Raw genomic sequence first — 15,649 nt, forward strand, 5'->3', positions numbered from 1 at the left:
TGCTCAAATAAACATTTGTGTAAAAATTAGTTTTCTTTGCCATATCAGACAGGATTACCAACTGTTTACACCTTTGCATGTGTTTTACATGAATGGTGTTCTTAGGGTAACGTCAGAAGCTGTTATGAATAGAGTTGTAAATTCATACTCTGCTATACCAAAAAGGACTAAATGAAAATATCAGTCATTGTAATTTCTTTTTGGAATATCATTAATCTGTAATATGCAAGAAAAAGAATCAAACACCGGCTGTTGTCATAAACAGGAATATCTAGCTCTCAGGTAACTATTTATCGGAAACTTGGCAAGCTTTGTTACCGTCATAAACAGTTACCCTCGTGTTAGATATTCCAGTCTGTACCTGCAGCTGGTGTAAGATTCTTATAATCTAGCTCTCTAGTAACTTGGCAGAGTGTAAACGATTACCCTCGTGCTAGATATTCCGGTCTGTACCTGCAGCTGGTGTAAGATAACCTGTAATTTTTCAATTTATATCTGTATGTTAGCTTAACTTTTTCACATGGTTTATATTCATCAGCATATTTGGACCTACAACTTCATTTACGTATACCAAAGAAAATCTTATTGCCTACAAAGAGTATGAGTTTCGACTGGTTGCAGAAAATTCTAATGGATTAACAAGATCAGACTGGGTCACTGCCACAACTAGACAAGATCGTAAGTTGTTTGGGTTTTTTTGTTTTTTTTTTCTTTTTTTACAAAGATGTACTGTTTTAAAAAAAGGAAATATTTTTCAATGTTTAGCAATGTATTTTAGCTGGAATAAATATATATGCCATTCAGAAGTACAGTTACCGAGGTACCTGCCTAAAATAATATGAGCTGCACCATGACAAAACCAACATGGTGCGTTTTCGACCAGCATGGATCCAGACCAGCCTGCGCATCCTCGCAGTCTGATCAGGATCCATGCTGTTCGCTATCAGTTTCTCTACCTGTAATAGGGTTGGTAAGCGAACAGCATGGATCCTGATCAGACAGCGCGGATACGCGTGCTGGTCTGGATCCATGCTGGTCGCAAACGCATTATGTTTGTTTTGTTGTGACGCGGCTCATATCTTGACAGCATCTGAAATCTTCTCCCTCCAATAGAACTGGAGAGTCCCAAAAATGACCTCTTAAAGTATCCATGTCACTTAAAACTTAACAAATACAAAATAAATGTGCAGTTACAATGTTTTTTGTTGGACTATCTTTCAAAAATTGTTGTATTGTTATTTTCAAGTACGGTGGTTTTAAAGTTGAACAGGAATCTAAATTTTCAGCTTCTGTTTACTAGAAGCACATAGACTGGTAAATATTTTAAAATATTTTGTTGATGTCACAAAATTAATCTAATTCATTATTATACCCCTGCACAACAAAGTTGTAAGGGGGGTATACTGGAATCAGCTTGTCCGGCCGTCCGTCCGGCTGTCCGTCGGTTTTTTCTTGTCGCCCCAAATAACTTAAGATTCCTTTTGACCCTAGTCTTCATATTTGGCATGGAGGTTAGTCATGATTAGTAGATGAGCCCCTATTTGATTTTGAGGTCACTGGGTCCAAAGGTCAAGGTCAGAGGGCCTTGTACTTTAAAAAGCTTGTCCGCCCAATAACTTAAGCTTCCTTTGACCTACAAGTCTTCATATTTGGATGGAGTTAGCCATGATTAGTAGATGACCCCTATTGATTTTGAGGTCAACTAGGTCAAAGTCAAGGTACAGGGGCCTTGACTTCCAAAAAAAGCTTGTCCGCCCGAATAACTTAAGATTCCTTTCACCTACAGTCTTCATATTTGGCATGGAGTTAGTAGCATGATAAGTAATGACCCCTATTGATTTTGAGGTACAAACCAGGTTCAAAAGGTCAGGTCCAAGGGGCCTTGAACCTTCAAAAAGCTTGTCCCCCATTAACTTAAGATTCCTTTGGCCAGTAGTCTTCATATTGGCATTGAGGTTAGTCATGATTAGTAGATACCCCTGATTGACTTTGATGTCACCAGGTCAAAAAGGTCCAAGGTCACAGGGGCCTTGACTTCAAAAAGCTTGTCCGCCAAATAACTTAAGATTCCTTTGACCCACAGTCCTCTTCATATTTGGCATGGAGGTTAGTCATGATAGTAGATGACCCCTATTGACTTTGAGGTCAACAAGGTAAAGGTCAAGGTCACAGGGGCCTTGATTCACAAAGCTTGTCCCCCCAATGACTTTAGATTCTTTGCCCACAGTCTTCATATTTTTGGCATGGAGGTTAGTCATGATTAGTAGATGACCCCTATTGACTTTGAGGTCACCAGGTAAAGGTCAAGGTCACAGGGGCCTTGACTTCAAAAAGCTTTTCCACCCTATAACTTAACATTCCTTTGACCCACAGTCTTCATATTTTGGCATGGAGGTTAGTCATGATAGTACGATGAACCCCTATTGATTTTGAGGTCACTGGGTCAAAAGGTCAAGGTCACAGGGGCCTTGAACTTCAAAAAAGATTGTCCGCCAATAACTTTTAATAATTCCTTTTGACCCATCAGTCTTCATACTTGGAATGGAGGTTAGTCATGATTAGTAGATTGACCCTATTGTGTTTGAGGTTCACCAGGTCAAAGGTCAAGTCACAGGGATTTTGACTTCGAGAAAGTTTGTCTGCCCAATAACTTTAGATTCCTTTGACCCACAGTCTTCATATTTGGCATGGATGTTGATCATGAATTAGTAGAATGACCCCTTTTGATTTTGAGGTCACTGGATCAAAGGTCAAGGTCATATGGACTTGACTTCAAAGTTTGTTCACAAAGCCATTAACTTAAAAGATTCCTTTGACCGCACAGTCTTCATTATTTGCATATATATATGCTATAAGGTGACGCCCTATTGATTTTGAGGTCAACTGCGGTCAAAGGTCAAGGTCACAGGGACCTTGACAAAAAAAGCTTTTTTCTTCTCAATTGCTAAAGAATGTCCTGTCCGCCATGTATTTGATTTTGACATTTTCACATTTGAAGCATGTAGAATACATAACTTAGCAATGCACTGGCTTAGTAACCTCAGACAGGGAGGTTGTCCTTGAGCTCTAAATGGCCATTGTTGATTCTGACAAAGTGGTATGCGGGGGTATTCACGCCATGATAGTGGCAGTTCTAGTTTTTATTTTGATGATTAGGTATCAACTAACAAGGATTTGTTGTTATTATTGCTGTTATTTCAGCAGCTTAAGTGATGTGAGGCAAAATCCTCCCAAAGTAGTATCAATGAAGTTCACTTCTTATTTTCTAATACTTGTTTTCTATATTATCTGTTATATTTCTAGGTCCAGTTGGATTCAGTCCAGCAAGAATTGTAGGTATTGGACCACGATACATAGATTTGGTATGGTCCCCACCTCTTACAGCTAATGGTATTATTTCTGAGTACAAGGTTTATCAGAATGGTGAATACAGGGCATCAGTAAGTTTATATTTTTTAACATTACAATTATTTACTTATCTGCAAAAATGCTAAATTTTCAATGCTAAATGCAAAATTATTGAGTAACCATTCAGTAGAAACCATTTATGTTAAATGTATGTGGCCAAGTGGTTAAGGTCATTGACTTCAAACAACTTGCCTCTTTTTGCTTTGTGTTCAAATCCTGATAGGGATTCTTTCTTTCATGTGAGGAAGCTATCCAGCTAACTTGATTGTTTTAATCAGGTACCCATTCATGTCTGAAATAATACACGTTATATGACCTATACTGTGTTTGTGTGACATAAAACCCAACAACAAAAAGAAAGTTATTTGATGTAATTCTAAGTAATGCTATGGTAAATTCTCAAAAAAGAAAAATGGAAATTTTACATTCCCATACTGTGTTTGATGTAAAATTCATTGTAAATTTCATTACCTGACATCAAGCTTGGCCTGTATTTCAAGTGGTTCATAATGAGACTGAAATAATATTTAAGACTTTGCACACTGTCTTTAATATGAGACATTATATTGTGTGAGAATAAAAGATTTGTATAAAACTTGCACATGTATTTTTTCTTGCTTTTCAGACGGCAGGAAATGTTACACTGTTACGAGCTGACAAACTAAGACCATATACCTTCTATGCATTTGTAGTGGAGGTGTGTACAGCAGGGGGTTGTACTAGAAGTTCACAAACAACTCCAGAGAGGACCAAGGAGGACTGTAAGTTATTAACTTTCTCAACATTGGGATAAAGGTGCCAAATTTATGGTAGGACTTTTGTCTTTCCCTGAAAATTTTATGGGAGGATTTTTTTGTCCCAGAGGGGTTGAGTTGACCTTACTGGTGATATTAATTTACATACACCACAAGCATAACCTCAGACATGCCTGCGCTTCTGTCCTGTCTGACTGTACTTTTGATTGCTTAGTTGAGTTTAGATATAGAAATCCATCTATGATTCATAGAAAGATAAATGCAGTTAATAAAAACTTAAAAGTAAAAAAATAAAAATGATAAGGAACATAGATATGGTTTTTTTATCCTTCAGGAATAATGTATATATGTATAAAATATCAAATCACATTTAACCAAATAAAAGTAAATCAAGAAATAAAAGCTCTTTAAATTTGTTGAAAAAGGGATATTTTTCATATTTTAGATCCTGAGAATGTTGGAGCACCAAATGCAGTATCCTTAACACCAGCTTCAGTTGAACTAACCTGGGAACCACCTGGTGATCCCAATGGAGTGATCTCCCTTTATACTATAGAGCGCCGCCTGGTGGGCAAAGTAGTTACTACAGTTGTAGTGTCATTGAGTGCAGATTCTGAATTGAAGTATGTAGATGATGATAGTAGTCTGACTCCTTACGTGGAGTATGAATATAGGCTGACCGTCAGCAATTGGGGTCGGTGGACGGGGGTGTCCCATGGACCAAAAGTAACAACAAAAATCCCTCAATGTTGTTCATACCCCTTTCCCCGTTTTTAACATTTGTTACAAAATTTTTTATGGTTTTAAAAAAAAATTCTTAAAAAAATTTTTGGGAAGGGAAAAAAAAATTTAAAAGAGGAAATTTTTTGACTTGAAATTTATATAAAAAAAAGTTTTTTTTAATTTTTTCAAATAAAATTTTTATTTTTTGCAAAATTTTTATAAGGGGCCATAGGTAAAAATTCATTTTCAAGTGGGAATTTCTGTTTTTTTCCCAAAGGGCCAGCGGGCATCCCCACCACCAAAAAATTGTAATTTTAGGGAAACCCGTTTAAATGACAGTAAAACTGGGATCCACCCCTTTCAGCCTAATGGTTTAAAAATTTAATTTTTTTAAAATTTCGTCTTCCTTTAACCACACATCGAGGTTACGCAACATCTTCTGTGAGAACTGTAACAATTTGATGATTCTGGGAAACCCCCTAACAGAGGTAACACAGTCACTGTCCCTGCATGTACAAGTAGGGTTGTTATTGTCAAAACCCTTAAAAATTTTTGATTTCCGATAATTAAACAGTTATTACCCGAAAAAGAATGAACTTATAATTAGAACCGTGACAAACATATTAGAAACCATAAGCTGATATAAGACCATTGACACTCACATAGATCATGACACTCACATAGACCATGACACTCACATAGACCATGACACTCACATAGATCATGACACTCACGTAGACCATGACACTTACATATACTATGACACTTACATAAACTTAGAAAAATACAATAGTAGTACAAAACAGAATTTAAAATCATACATATATATTATATAATTGTTATAAGATACAATAAGTAACAATAATAAGAATTCATATTTACATCCATTTCATATTGATACAACGTTATATAGTTAATGTTAATGTAAAAAATAATTTCTACAATACCTAGGCGGAGGTTGTACTCAGAGCTATCCCTTGAAGGTTCGAACTCATGCCACAGTACCAGAGGGCCAGCTTCCTCCAGAAGTGACTCCGGTTTCTCAGACTATGATCTCTATAACCTGGCAGGGACCATTGTTACCAAATGGACCTAACATTAGATACGAGCTGTCGAGACTTCTCCTCAGGGTGCCGCTTGATTGTAAGTTAAGAAAAACATTCATGCACTTCTTATTAATCAATAATGAATCTATCAATATTTATTAAGTAGTATTCTTGAAACAAATTGTCAAAACTTTCAAGAAAAATATTTTCTTTTATTATACAAAAAAATGTGTTTATTTCAAGTGTGTTTTAACGGAGAAAAGTAAAAAAAAAAAAGGGGGGGTACAAGCAAATTGAAAAGAAGTATATAAAGTAAACCTTTTAAGTCCTAAGGTATAAACAAGAGCAGTAAGCATACATTTTCAAAACCTGCTGTGATAATTTGTCAGTGGGCTTTCACACTTTTTCAACATCCACTTGTTTTCAAAAAGGGCCCAGTTTTCCCCTTCTTTTGTTGTTAACATGTGGGGAAATTTCTCTTTATGAAAGAATTTTTTATGCAAAACGCAGACAATTTGAGTTGAACTGGCCCATAACATGTACATGTATATTGGTTAGATTACTGAAGATAAGAGAATAATATTAACCTTTACCAGGCTAAATATCTTAAATGGACTTGTCCATCTTCAATCTGGACAGAACCATTTATCATTTTTAGGGAAAATTTGATGTAGACAGACTGAATAGCGAACAGTACAGAACCTGATCAGATGACATGCAGATGTGCCAGCTGATCTTGGTCTGCACTGTTTGCATTGATAGAGTCTATTAAGAATATGTGTTAAGCAGAGAAGAAACAGGTTAATTATTACATATTTTCTTAATCATGATAATTATGTAGCTTAAAACTTATTCTTTGACAGCTTCTGTTGATGCCAGTGATGAAGTATGGACAAGAATTTTCTCCGGGACTGGAACATTTTACGAGGACCGAGGCCTTCCCATGCATTCAACATATCAATACAGAGTTACAGTCTTTAATGACATAGGACAGTTAACCAGTAACCCTTCAGCAGAGGTCACAACCTTTGGAGGTCTCCCAAGGAGGGCAGCTAAAGTAACAGCCATGGCCATAAGCCATATAATTGTGGGGGTGTCGTGGGAGACTCCAGGTAAAACATTTTCTTTAAGTGACTCGATTGAATGTCACCTTTTCAGCAAGTCAGGTTTTCAACTCATTGGAAAAAGACAATAAGAAATACAAAAACAATGTCAGATTTTCAGTAGATTCTATCTTTAAATTCTTTGTCATATAATTGGTATTTGACATTTCTAATTGATTGGGGTATGCTAAATCTATGTAAAGTTAAATAGAAAGCTTTTATGAAATTCAGACGTTTTTTCTTTCATAGTGTAATAAAATTGTTTAAAAAGTTATTATCATGTACAATTTTAGATGAGGTAGATCTCCAGGGTAGTGTTAAGTTATTCACAGTTAAACTGTACAGCAGCTTGAAAAACTACACCCAGGAGTTTGGCCCAGAGGTGAACTCTACTTCCTTTAGGGACTTGAACCCAAACACCCGATATTATACGACTGTTACCATAACAATACATGGAGGAGCATATATCACCAGTGATCCTGTGTATGTCACAACACTAGATGGAGGTGAGAATTCTTACATAAATTCAGTTAATAATGTTTTTCATGTTTATTATTCAGTGACTGTAGTTCTTCTTCTGTTCAATAATCAAAATTTTTAAAATGGGAGGAGTAAAGCTGGTTCTGTAAGCTTTAGAATGATACGCCTAAAAATGACACAACTTCAACCTGCATATGATGATTTATTGATCTAAGTCTTACATTAACCCATTACCTAATATACACGCCTTTTAATGCCTTTTTCACCACCCCCCCCCCCAATTTGTTGTCTCAAATGGTGAAAAAATGCCTTATTTAGGCCCCCAACACTTGTTTTTGTTTGAGAAATGTTGTTTAAAAAAGTGACCACTTTTTCGACGCCACCCTCCTATCCAAAAGATACATCAAGGGTTGCCTGTTTTGGGGGGTTGAAGGGGGGCGGCAGTCTACTTGTGAGAAGCTAAAAATGACCCCAGGTCGATCATAAGGTAACTTGTAACCAATGCTGAAAAGCCTTTGACTTTATCTCAATCCATTGAGAAGTTGAAGCACTTTGAAATCAATTTTGATGGAAAGAATCAATGCAAAATAGTGATTTTTGGCAATTTTGAGATGTCCCCTCGTTGCCATGGTAACAGGAAATTTAAGACTGAGCATGTCGTTACAAAGGCAATGGTCCAGTCAACATTTGTGCCTAGTTTGATTAGTATTGAAGCAGTTTTTATAGTTTTATAACAATTTGAACTTGTAACGGGAGACTTTTCAATGAAAACAGCCATTTTTCACCAATGCTCATGCAGTAATGGGTTAAAAACATGTTTAGTTGTAAATGAATTAAATTGAGCATACTTCATGTATCCTAAGAGGTTAAAGTGCATTGTATAAGGTACTAATCTTTATATAGCTTTTAAAACTGTGATACCAGTTTAAAAAAATACCAGTTTAAAATAAACTTCTATTGATTTGAATACAGATTTGGACAAATGTACTGGTTAGACATTTGAATAAATTCTTTCAAGTCATGTAGAACATGTTAAATTATATTTCAGCCCCTGAGGGTGTTGACACCCCAACACTGAGTATTGTAAGTGAGACTGCTATACGGGTATCATGGATGGCCCCTCAGACCCCTAATGGTGACATCACTGGGTACAATATCTACGTCAACAAAGAGAAAACAGAAACGGGGCTCGTACTGCCAGGATCATATATTATTACTGGACTACAGCCTTACACTGTCTATGAAATTCAGGTACTGTTATTAAAGCAGTATGCCTCCAGATTCATGTAAATTTTCATGAAATTTTTGAAGATGTATTTTAAAAGTAAAATAGTTTCAAGTGAACAAAGAAAGATTTAAACATGAAATTTTTCATCAATTTGTACCTTAAGGTAGTCTTACTGTAATACTTTCCCGCCAAAAATTTCTAACATCGGCCAATATCGTAGCAATTTGGTTATTTCCGGAAGATTATTTTTTCAAAATATTGGGTATTAAATTATTTACAATCACTCATCCGTTATCGCTATATTCTTAATTCCGGTTATAAACAGTTAAAAATTATTGAATACCAAAGATTGTGAAAAATAACGTTTTGAAAATGACTGATTTACTATTGTATTGGCTGATGTTAGAAATATTTTTGTGGGAAAGCATTACAGAAAGACTACCTTTAAGTTTATATTCTCTTTACAGTTAGAGGTTTGTACAGTGTTTGACTGTGTGAAGAGTGATACAGTTCTTGGCTCCACGTTAGAGGCCCTGCCTCGGGGTCTTGCTGCACCAAGAGTGCTCCCACTAAGTCCATATCAGATTGATATTGTATGGAAAGCTCCACAACAGTCTAATGGTATTATACAGAGATATGACCTCTACAGGAGGACTATCAAACAATGTTCTGAAATGTAAGTAGAACATTTTATCATAAGTTTTTCTATTGATTATAGTAATAAAGTGGTAAATGTTTTATAAAAATCTAGGGTTTTTGATATTTTAGTCAGATTTTAGGGTTCTTTGTTCAGTCAACTTGAATGTTAATACTACTTTTAAAATAGGCTGTAATGCAGTAGTGTTGCACCTTACAAATGAATATTATTTCTTCCATCAATACATGGATGAGTTTTATCTTTTGAAGTATCTAGGAATGCTTTGTTAGTGCTTCAATTGATCAATGTAAAATTAAAAAATTTATAGTTTTAGGCTTTTTGACCTCATTTGAGTTCATTTAAACATACTTCATACAAATATCTTAAATGAACTTGTCCATCTTTCAATTTGGACAAAACCATTTATCTTTTTAAAGGAAATTTCCCAAACAAGTGCTGACTGAATAGCAAACTGTGTAGACCATGATCAGACAGCCCTGATGTTTGGCTGATCTAAGTCTGCACCACTGGTGCCCCCTCCCTCCCCTCCCCTGCCCCCCCCCCCCCGATAGTTAGATTTACTTATAGCTAGAACGGCTCAGGCTAATACAGCATATTGTGATGATGATACTTGTCATAATTAGAGAGGTTATGTTGTCTATTTCAGTCCTGTAGTGACAGTAAGTCCAGAATTGATGAAATGTACCTATATACAATGTGGTGTCTTACAAAATCTGTGTGGCTCTACATGCTACTCTGGAGCCAAAGTAAGATTTTATTTTAGATATTAATGAATTATAGTATTTCTTCTTACTTACCACAATATGACAAATGCTGAATTGCCAATGCTCCTTTTTCTGTCCATTACATAAAAATAAACATGAAGTTTAAGATGATATTTACTAAACAATCAGGCATAAAATGCTTTGTGTTGAATTTTGCATCTCTACAGTATTTAGATTTGTATGTGATTTTTCATTTATTACAGGGTTATGGCCTTTGACTAAGTAAATGTCTTAGTAATTGCCTGTGTACTTAACAAATTCTAGTGTTGTTTTGTGATTTTGAGTTGTAATCTTGAAAAATGTAAATTTCATTATGTTGCTTGGATTTTAGACTTTTATTCAGTTTATAATACCGATTATATGTACAGTCATGTATATATAACAACAGTGAGAAATTAAAGCCTCATGTTTTTGTTTATATAGGTTTGTTGTGATGGTGTTCTGCATGAAAGTCAGGAGAATTTTGCATGTTGTGGTAAAGATTATGTTGAAATGTCCGACAAGAGTGACGTCTGCTGCGAAGGAAAGTTCCATCATCACAAAGAGAATTACAAATGCTGTAATGGAAGGTTTGTTACATATAGCAATATTATTACCTTATTGATTATATATTATTTTAATGATAGAGAATGATCCCAGTATCTATTACCCCAGTCCCACTCTGTTGATTATTTTAGACAAAAACCTAGAAGAAGGGGCCTTCTTATGTGCTAGATTAATACTGTTATCATGAAATTAAACAAAGTGATGTGTTTAGGTATCAGCAGCTTTGCCACTAAGATTTAGAAGTCCCTCTTTTCTTTGCGACTAAGATTTAGAAGACCCTGTTTTCTTTGCCACTAAGATTTAGAAGTCCCTGTTTTCTTTGCGACTAAGATTTAGAAGTCCCTGTTGTCAAAAGCTGCTAGGATATAAAAGTCCCAGTTTTCTTTGAAACAAGAATCTTGAAGTCCATTTTTTTGCCATTTGGATCTAAAAGTCCCTGTTTTCTTTGCCACTAAATTATCTTCTTTGTGTACATTGTAGTTATGTGATTGTATGTGTCAAACATTGATACAACATGTATTTATAGGTATGAAATGGTGATGGAAGGTGAGATTTGTTGCCCAGACAACAATGAAGACCGTGTAGCTATTGGTAAAGGTGACAGTTGCTGCGGTACTATACCCTACACCATTAGTGGTTCACAAATCTGTTGTGCAGGTAGGTCATTTCATTATTGCTGAATACAAATGCACCTTAGCTTTATAATAGTTTTCATTGATTATAATGATTAATGTTTTTAAAAATGATAATCACTTGTGTTCTGTAACTATATCTTGAATTTAGAGAAGTTTATTCACAATTGAACGATTCTACTTTAGGAAAGCTTTATGAGAGACATGAGAAGCAATGTTGTGGAGGAGAAGTTGTTGCTGATACTATGATGTGTTGTGGAGGTGATGTTAGTGGTCATGCTTATGCTGAGAGGGCAGGAATGTCATGCTGTGGTTCACAGTACATTACTCATAACACCACACTGTGTTGTACCAGTGACACTGGCCATATAAAGGTATTTAATGTGTTTAATTACTGTTGCATTATATATTGTATACCAGTTGTAAATCAGCTTTCTAGGTGCCAAATTTTGATAAACAAATACAATCCCATAACTTTATTATGATATTGTTTGATGAATTAAAATATTATTTGACAACAATGTTCACCAGCATATCACCATGTGTCAGGCCCAAGACTCAGGTCCTTATCACGAAGGTCAAGGTAACATAGAGGTCAAAAGTAATACCATCTGATGTCCTGTCTATATCTTTGTCATTTTTTAAAGGTTTTTAATTTGGTACAAATTACATAATTATCAATAACAGTGGTGGGGATGGTAGTTTTCACTCCGGATCATGGCTATAAGCCATATTGAATTTACCAGAGCACACTTCAACTACCGCATTGTTCCTGGGCAGGCTGTCAAGCAGTTTACCAATGATAGTTGCCTTAACTTTTGCAAGGAACTGATACATGTCAGAGCAGAGGTACATTGGGAATGACTGTAGAAATGATTTCATGATCAATCACAATGAAAGTGACCTGTACTGTACAGAATCGAACCTGGATTACCCGATTTGTAATCCAGTGCTGTACCTATTGAGCTAACTGGATGGTACATTTCAATAACTCTTATTGTAGGTTCATGAATACGGGAGTGCTGAGGAGAAAAAAGCAGCCAATGAGAAGTGTTGTGGCATGGAGACAATATCCAATGGGCTAAGCTGTTGTAACTTTGTTGGGTATAATCCAGTATCCCAGTTCTGTGCAGATATTTCACATCAGCAGTCAGGTATATAACACGACATTACTGTAAATATATGTAATCAGACACCCAAAATACCTATGATGGTGGCATAACGGTTAAGGTTTCTGCCTCTCAACCCAGAGATCATGGGTTCGAGCCCTACTTGGGTCACGACCGTTTTTCTTTATATGACACCAGTACTGGTTGGTGTCACGACCGTTTTTCTTTATATGACACCAGTACTGGTTGGTGTCACGACCATTTTTCTTTATATGACACCAGTACTGGTTGGTTCCAGGAGGAGGACTCGAAACTGATTGATATAAGTGGCAAGAACTTGTTTCACAATCGAGCTTAAATAAATATGTTTATACTATACACATGCATGTATGTACATATTTTCATACCATAATCTTATCAAAACCAATTTGTTAATAAATTATCAAACTGCACTAAAGTCTGTTGTTTCAAATGAAGTTGAAAAATAACCTTGTTCAAAAATAGAATGCAGGTTTATAAATAATGCATTATTTCAGATACATGTAGGTCCATATTCTTTCAAATGTTGATAAACTTAAGAAGAATGTATTTTTGACCTAATTTAAAAGTATCTAGAAATGGAATCTTCATACTTAAAAGAGTTTTTACTTTAAATGCAAAAAAAATGTATTTTATTATTATTATTTATTTGTAGGATGTGGATCAGGAAGAGTCTGTCCTAGACTGTTGAAAGATTCAGCATTCTGTGACCAGTGTGACTTTGACCAGTATACGTACATGTGTGGTTCAGTACGGGGATATATTAGTGAGACCCCAACACCTGCCCCACCAAGCCCTTCAGATGATTGTGTGGTCAGTGAAGAAAAGATCTACACTGGACTATATACAAATTACTTAGGTACAGTTTATTAATCTTTGTCCATCCCATATTTAGATACATGTATTTCTGTCATGCTATATTTCTATAACTTGTCCTGTCAGTATTAAATTTGATAAATGAATATGCTTCCAGTAGTCCTGCCAGCCAGCATGGACAGGAAAACTATTCAGCTTCTATATATATTTAGTAATAACTTTGAAAATTCAACATTACTGCCGTTGTTCTGTAGTTTTAATTCTACGCAGCATTTGAAAGCATCTAAAAATTGAAAGTGTTAAGCCTTACTTTAAAAGCATGAAATTGTGCTTATGTATCTGCTCTAAGGCTTATTAACAAGAAGAACTGTTACATGATGGTAACAATATTGAGAGATGATTACAACTTTGTAGGATGACCATGATTTTGTAGGGTGATCATAATTTTGTGAGATGATCATGATTTTGTGGGAAAATCATGATTTTGAGAGATTGTCATCATTTCTAATGTTTATATTTAAATGCATAATCTACATGACTTAATTAAATTGTTTGTAATGAAATGAGACTTTAATCATAATGAAAAAATAACAATGTTTTCATTAAAGAAATTTGTATTTACAGATGATGGGTTGGAGCCCTTCTCCCTGTATGAGTATTCTGTAGTGGTAGTGAATAGTGCCGGGTCCACTCAGAGTGACTATACATTGATAAAGACGCTACAGGCAGAGCCAGAGGGCCTAATGGCCCCAAATGCCACCCTTGATCCCAAACAGCTATACATGATATTCCTAACTTGGAGTCCACCAATAAAACCAAATGGCAAGTTTGAATGAGATAGTAACTGGATTTAGATCTATAGAATATATATAATATAATCATAAACATTTTTTTTTAAATTGAACGTATAATGAAATTTTTTTAGCTCTTGAAAATCAAAGTTTAATATTATCCAAACAAACTTTATAAAAACTAAATATCGCTTTTTAGCACTGAAAAATAGAGTATTAAACTGAGGAGCAATTTTTGAGAGAGTAAAATTTTGACCTCTGAGATGTTCCCAACTATTTCCAAGAAAATGGTATCTTATATAGCTTCTATAAAAGTTTATTCTAGATAATAACTGTTTAAGAGAAATGCTAAAAATAGATATTACTGATTTATTTTATAGGTGAGATACTGAGATTTATCCTGGTACGAGATGGGATAGAGCTGTACCGAGGATTGGACCTGGCTTACACAGATGATACAACCATTTTACCATATAGATCCTATACTTATATACTGACAGCTTGTACCGTAGCTGGATGTGTTACCAGTTCTTCTGTAAGATCATTTTGTTGATATGAATTTATTTTAGTATGATTGTATTGGAAGCTATAAGCTTATTGAAACAGTCTCGAATTTGTTCCTAGAACCAACTAGTACTAAGCAATGAGTGTAAAGTATTTTGCTCTACTTGCCACTAACGGGGTTTGAACCCACGCAATCCTTAAATTACTAATGATACGTTAACCACTTGGTCATGCCGCCACCTAAGGTTATTTAATACATTAAAGATTGAATTTTACTGACATATTTTTATATAAAACTTGTGTTTATTCAAAGAACATTACTTAGAAAGGTTTCTGCACTGTTGGTTGACCTACTTCAAATTTTCATACAGATATATCTAAAAGTGATATGGACAGTTCCAAAAATTGAAGCTGGACAAGTCCATTTAAGAAATTGTGTAGGTTAAGGGTAAAGGTTACCCTTTGAGGTAGCTGAGATCGTTATTATTCATTTATTGGTGATATTTAGAGAAACATTATTTGCAAGGTTTTATTGTATAAAAATTAAAAATCATTGTAACAGACATATTTGTTCCGATCAAATTATTTAAGTTTCAAACATTTTTTTTTTCAGATTACTGTAGCAACAGCCCAAGCAGCACCAGAAGGGGTTCATGCCCCTAAATTCGAGGTTGTTAACTCCACGGCATTGTTATTTACCTGGTCAAGTCCTGATGTTCCTAATGGAATTATAGTAGAGTACAGGATACATTTTATAGGAGGGGAGCATCACCATGTTTATAATACTAAAGCACTTTCATTAGTCATAGCAGGTGAGAAAATGATAACATTATTTTTAATAGTTTTTAAATTCTTAGTGATGTTTAATGATGTCTAAATATAGACCATGAACTCTGTTTTAAGTCGCAAAATCATATTTGCATAGAACCACTAAGCTTTTACACAGTAGCTGCTTAATTATTTCCATTTATGAAAGAATTTTATGGTCTTGTTGTCTATTTTAACTTCAAACTGTGCAGATTTAACTGGTTTCATGATACAACAAAC

General features: G+C 35.1%; 1 protein-coding gene across 1 annotated transcript in view; it reads left to right on the plus strand.

Moving 5' to 3' along the window:
- LOC132733845 (usherin-like) overlaps positions 1 to 15,649 on the plus strand; it is an 80,769-nt gene that overhangs the window by 53,391 nt on the left and 11,729 nt on the right. The window contains exons 34-51 of the mRNA XM_060720564.1: positions 539 to 678; positions 3,304 to 3,440; positions 4,034 to 4,169; positions 4,609 to 4,857; positions 5,838 to 6,029; positions 6,796 to 7,044; positions 7,329 to 7,541; positions 8,564 to 8,766; positions 9,211 to 9,419; positions 10,048 to 10,147; positions 10,589 to 10,734; positions 11,238 to 11,368; positions 11,530 to 11,717; positions 12,347 to 12,497; positions 13,147 to 13,350; positions 13,932 to 14,129; positions 14,479 to 14,633; positions 15,216 to 15,414. Coding sequence (XP_060576547.1) covers positions 539 to 678; positions 3,304 to 3,440; positions 4,034 to 4,169; positions 4,609 to 4,857; positions 5,838 to 6,029; positions 6,796 to 7,044; positions 7,329 to 7,541; positions 8,564 to 8,766; positions 9,211 to 9,419; positions 10,048 to 10,147; positions 10,589 to 10,734; positions 11,238 to 11,368; positions 11,530 to 11,717; positions 12,347 to 12,497; positions 13,147 to 13,350; positions 13,932 to 14,129; positions 14,479 to 14,633; positions 15,216 to 15,414 — 3,200 coding nt within the window. The remainder of the gene's footprint in view (positions 1 to 538; positions 679 to 3,303; positions 3,441 to 4,033; positions 4,170 to 4,608; positions 4,858 to 5,837; positions 6,030 to 6,795; positions 7,045 to 7,328; positions 7,542 to 8,563; positions 8,767 to 9,210; positions 9,420 to 10,047; positions 10,148 to 10,588; positions 10,735 to 11,237; positions 11,369 to 11,529; positions 11,718 to 12,346; positions 12,498 to 13,146; positions 13,351 to 13,931; positions 14,130 to 14,478; positions 14,634 to 15,215; positions 15,415 to 15,649) is intronic.

The sequence above is a fragment of the Ruditapes philippinarum genome, unplaced genomic scaffold (genome assembly GCF_026571515.1).
Source record: "Ruditapes philippinarum isolate M1 unplaced genomic scaffold, ASM2657151v2 ctg1319_1_1_1_1, whole genome shotgun sequence".
Classification (NCBI taxonomy): Eukaryota; Metazoa; Mollusca; class Bivalvia; order Venerida; family Veneridae; genus Ruditapes; species Ruditapes philippinarum.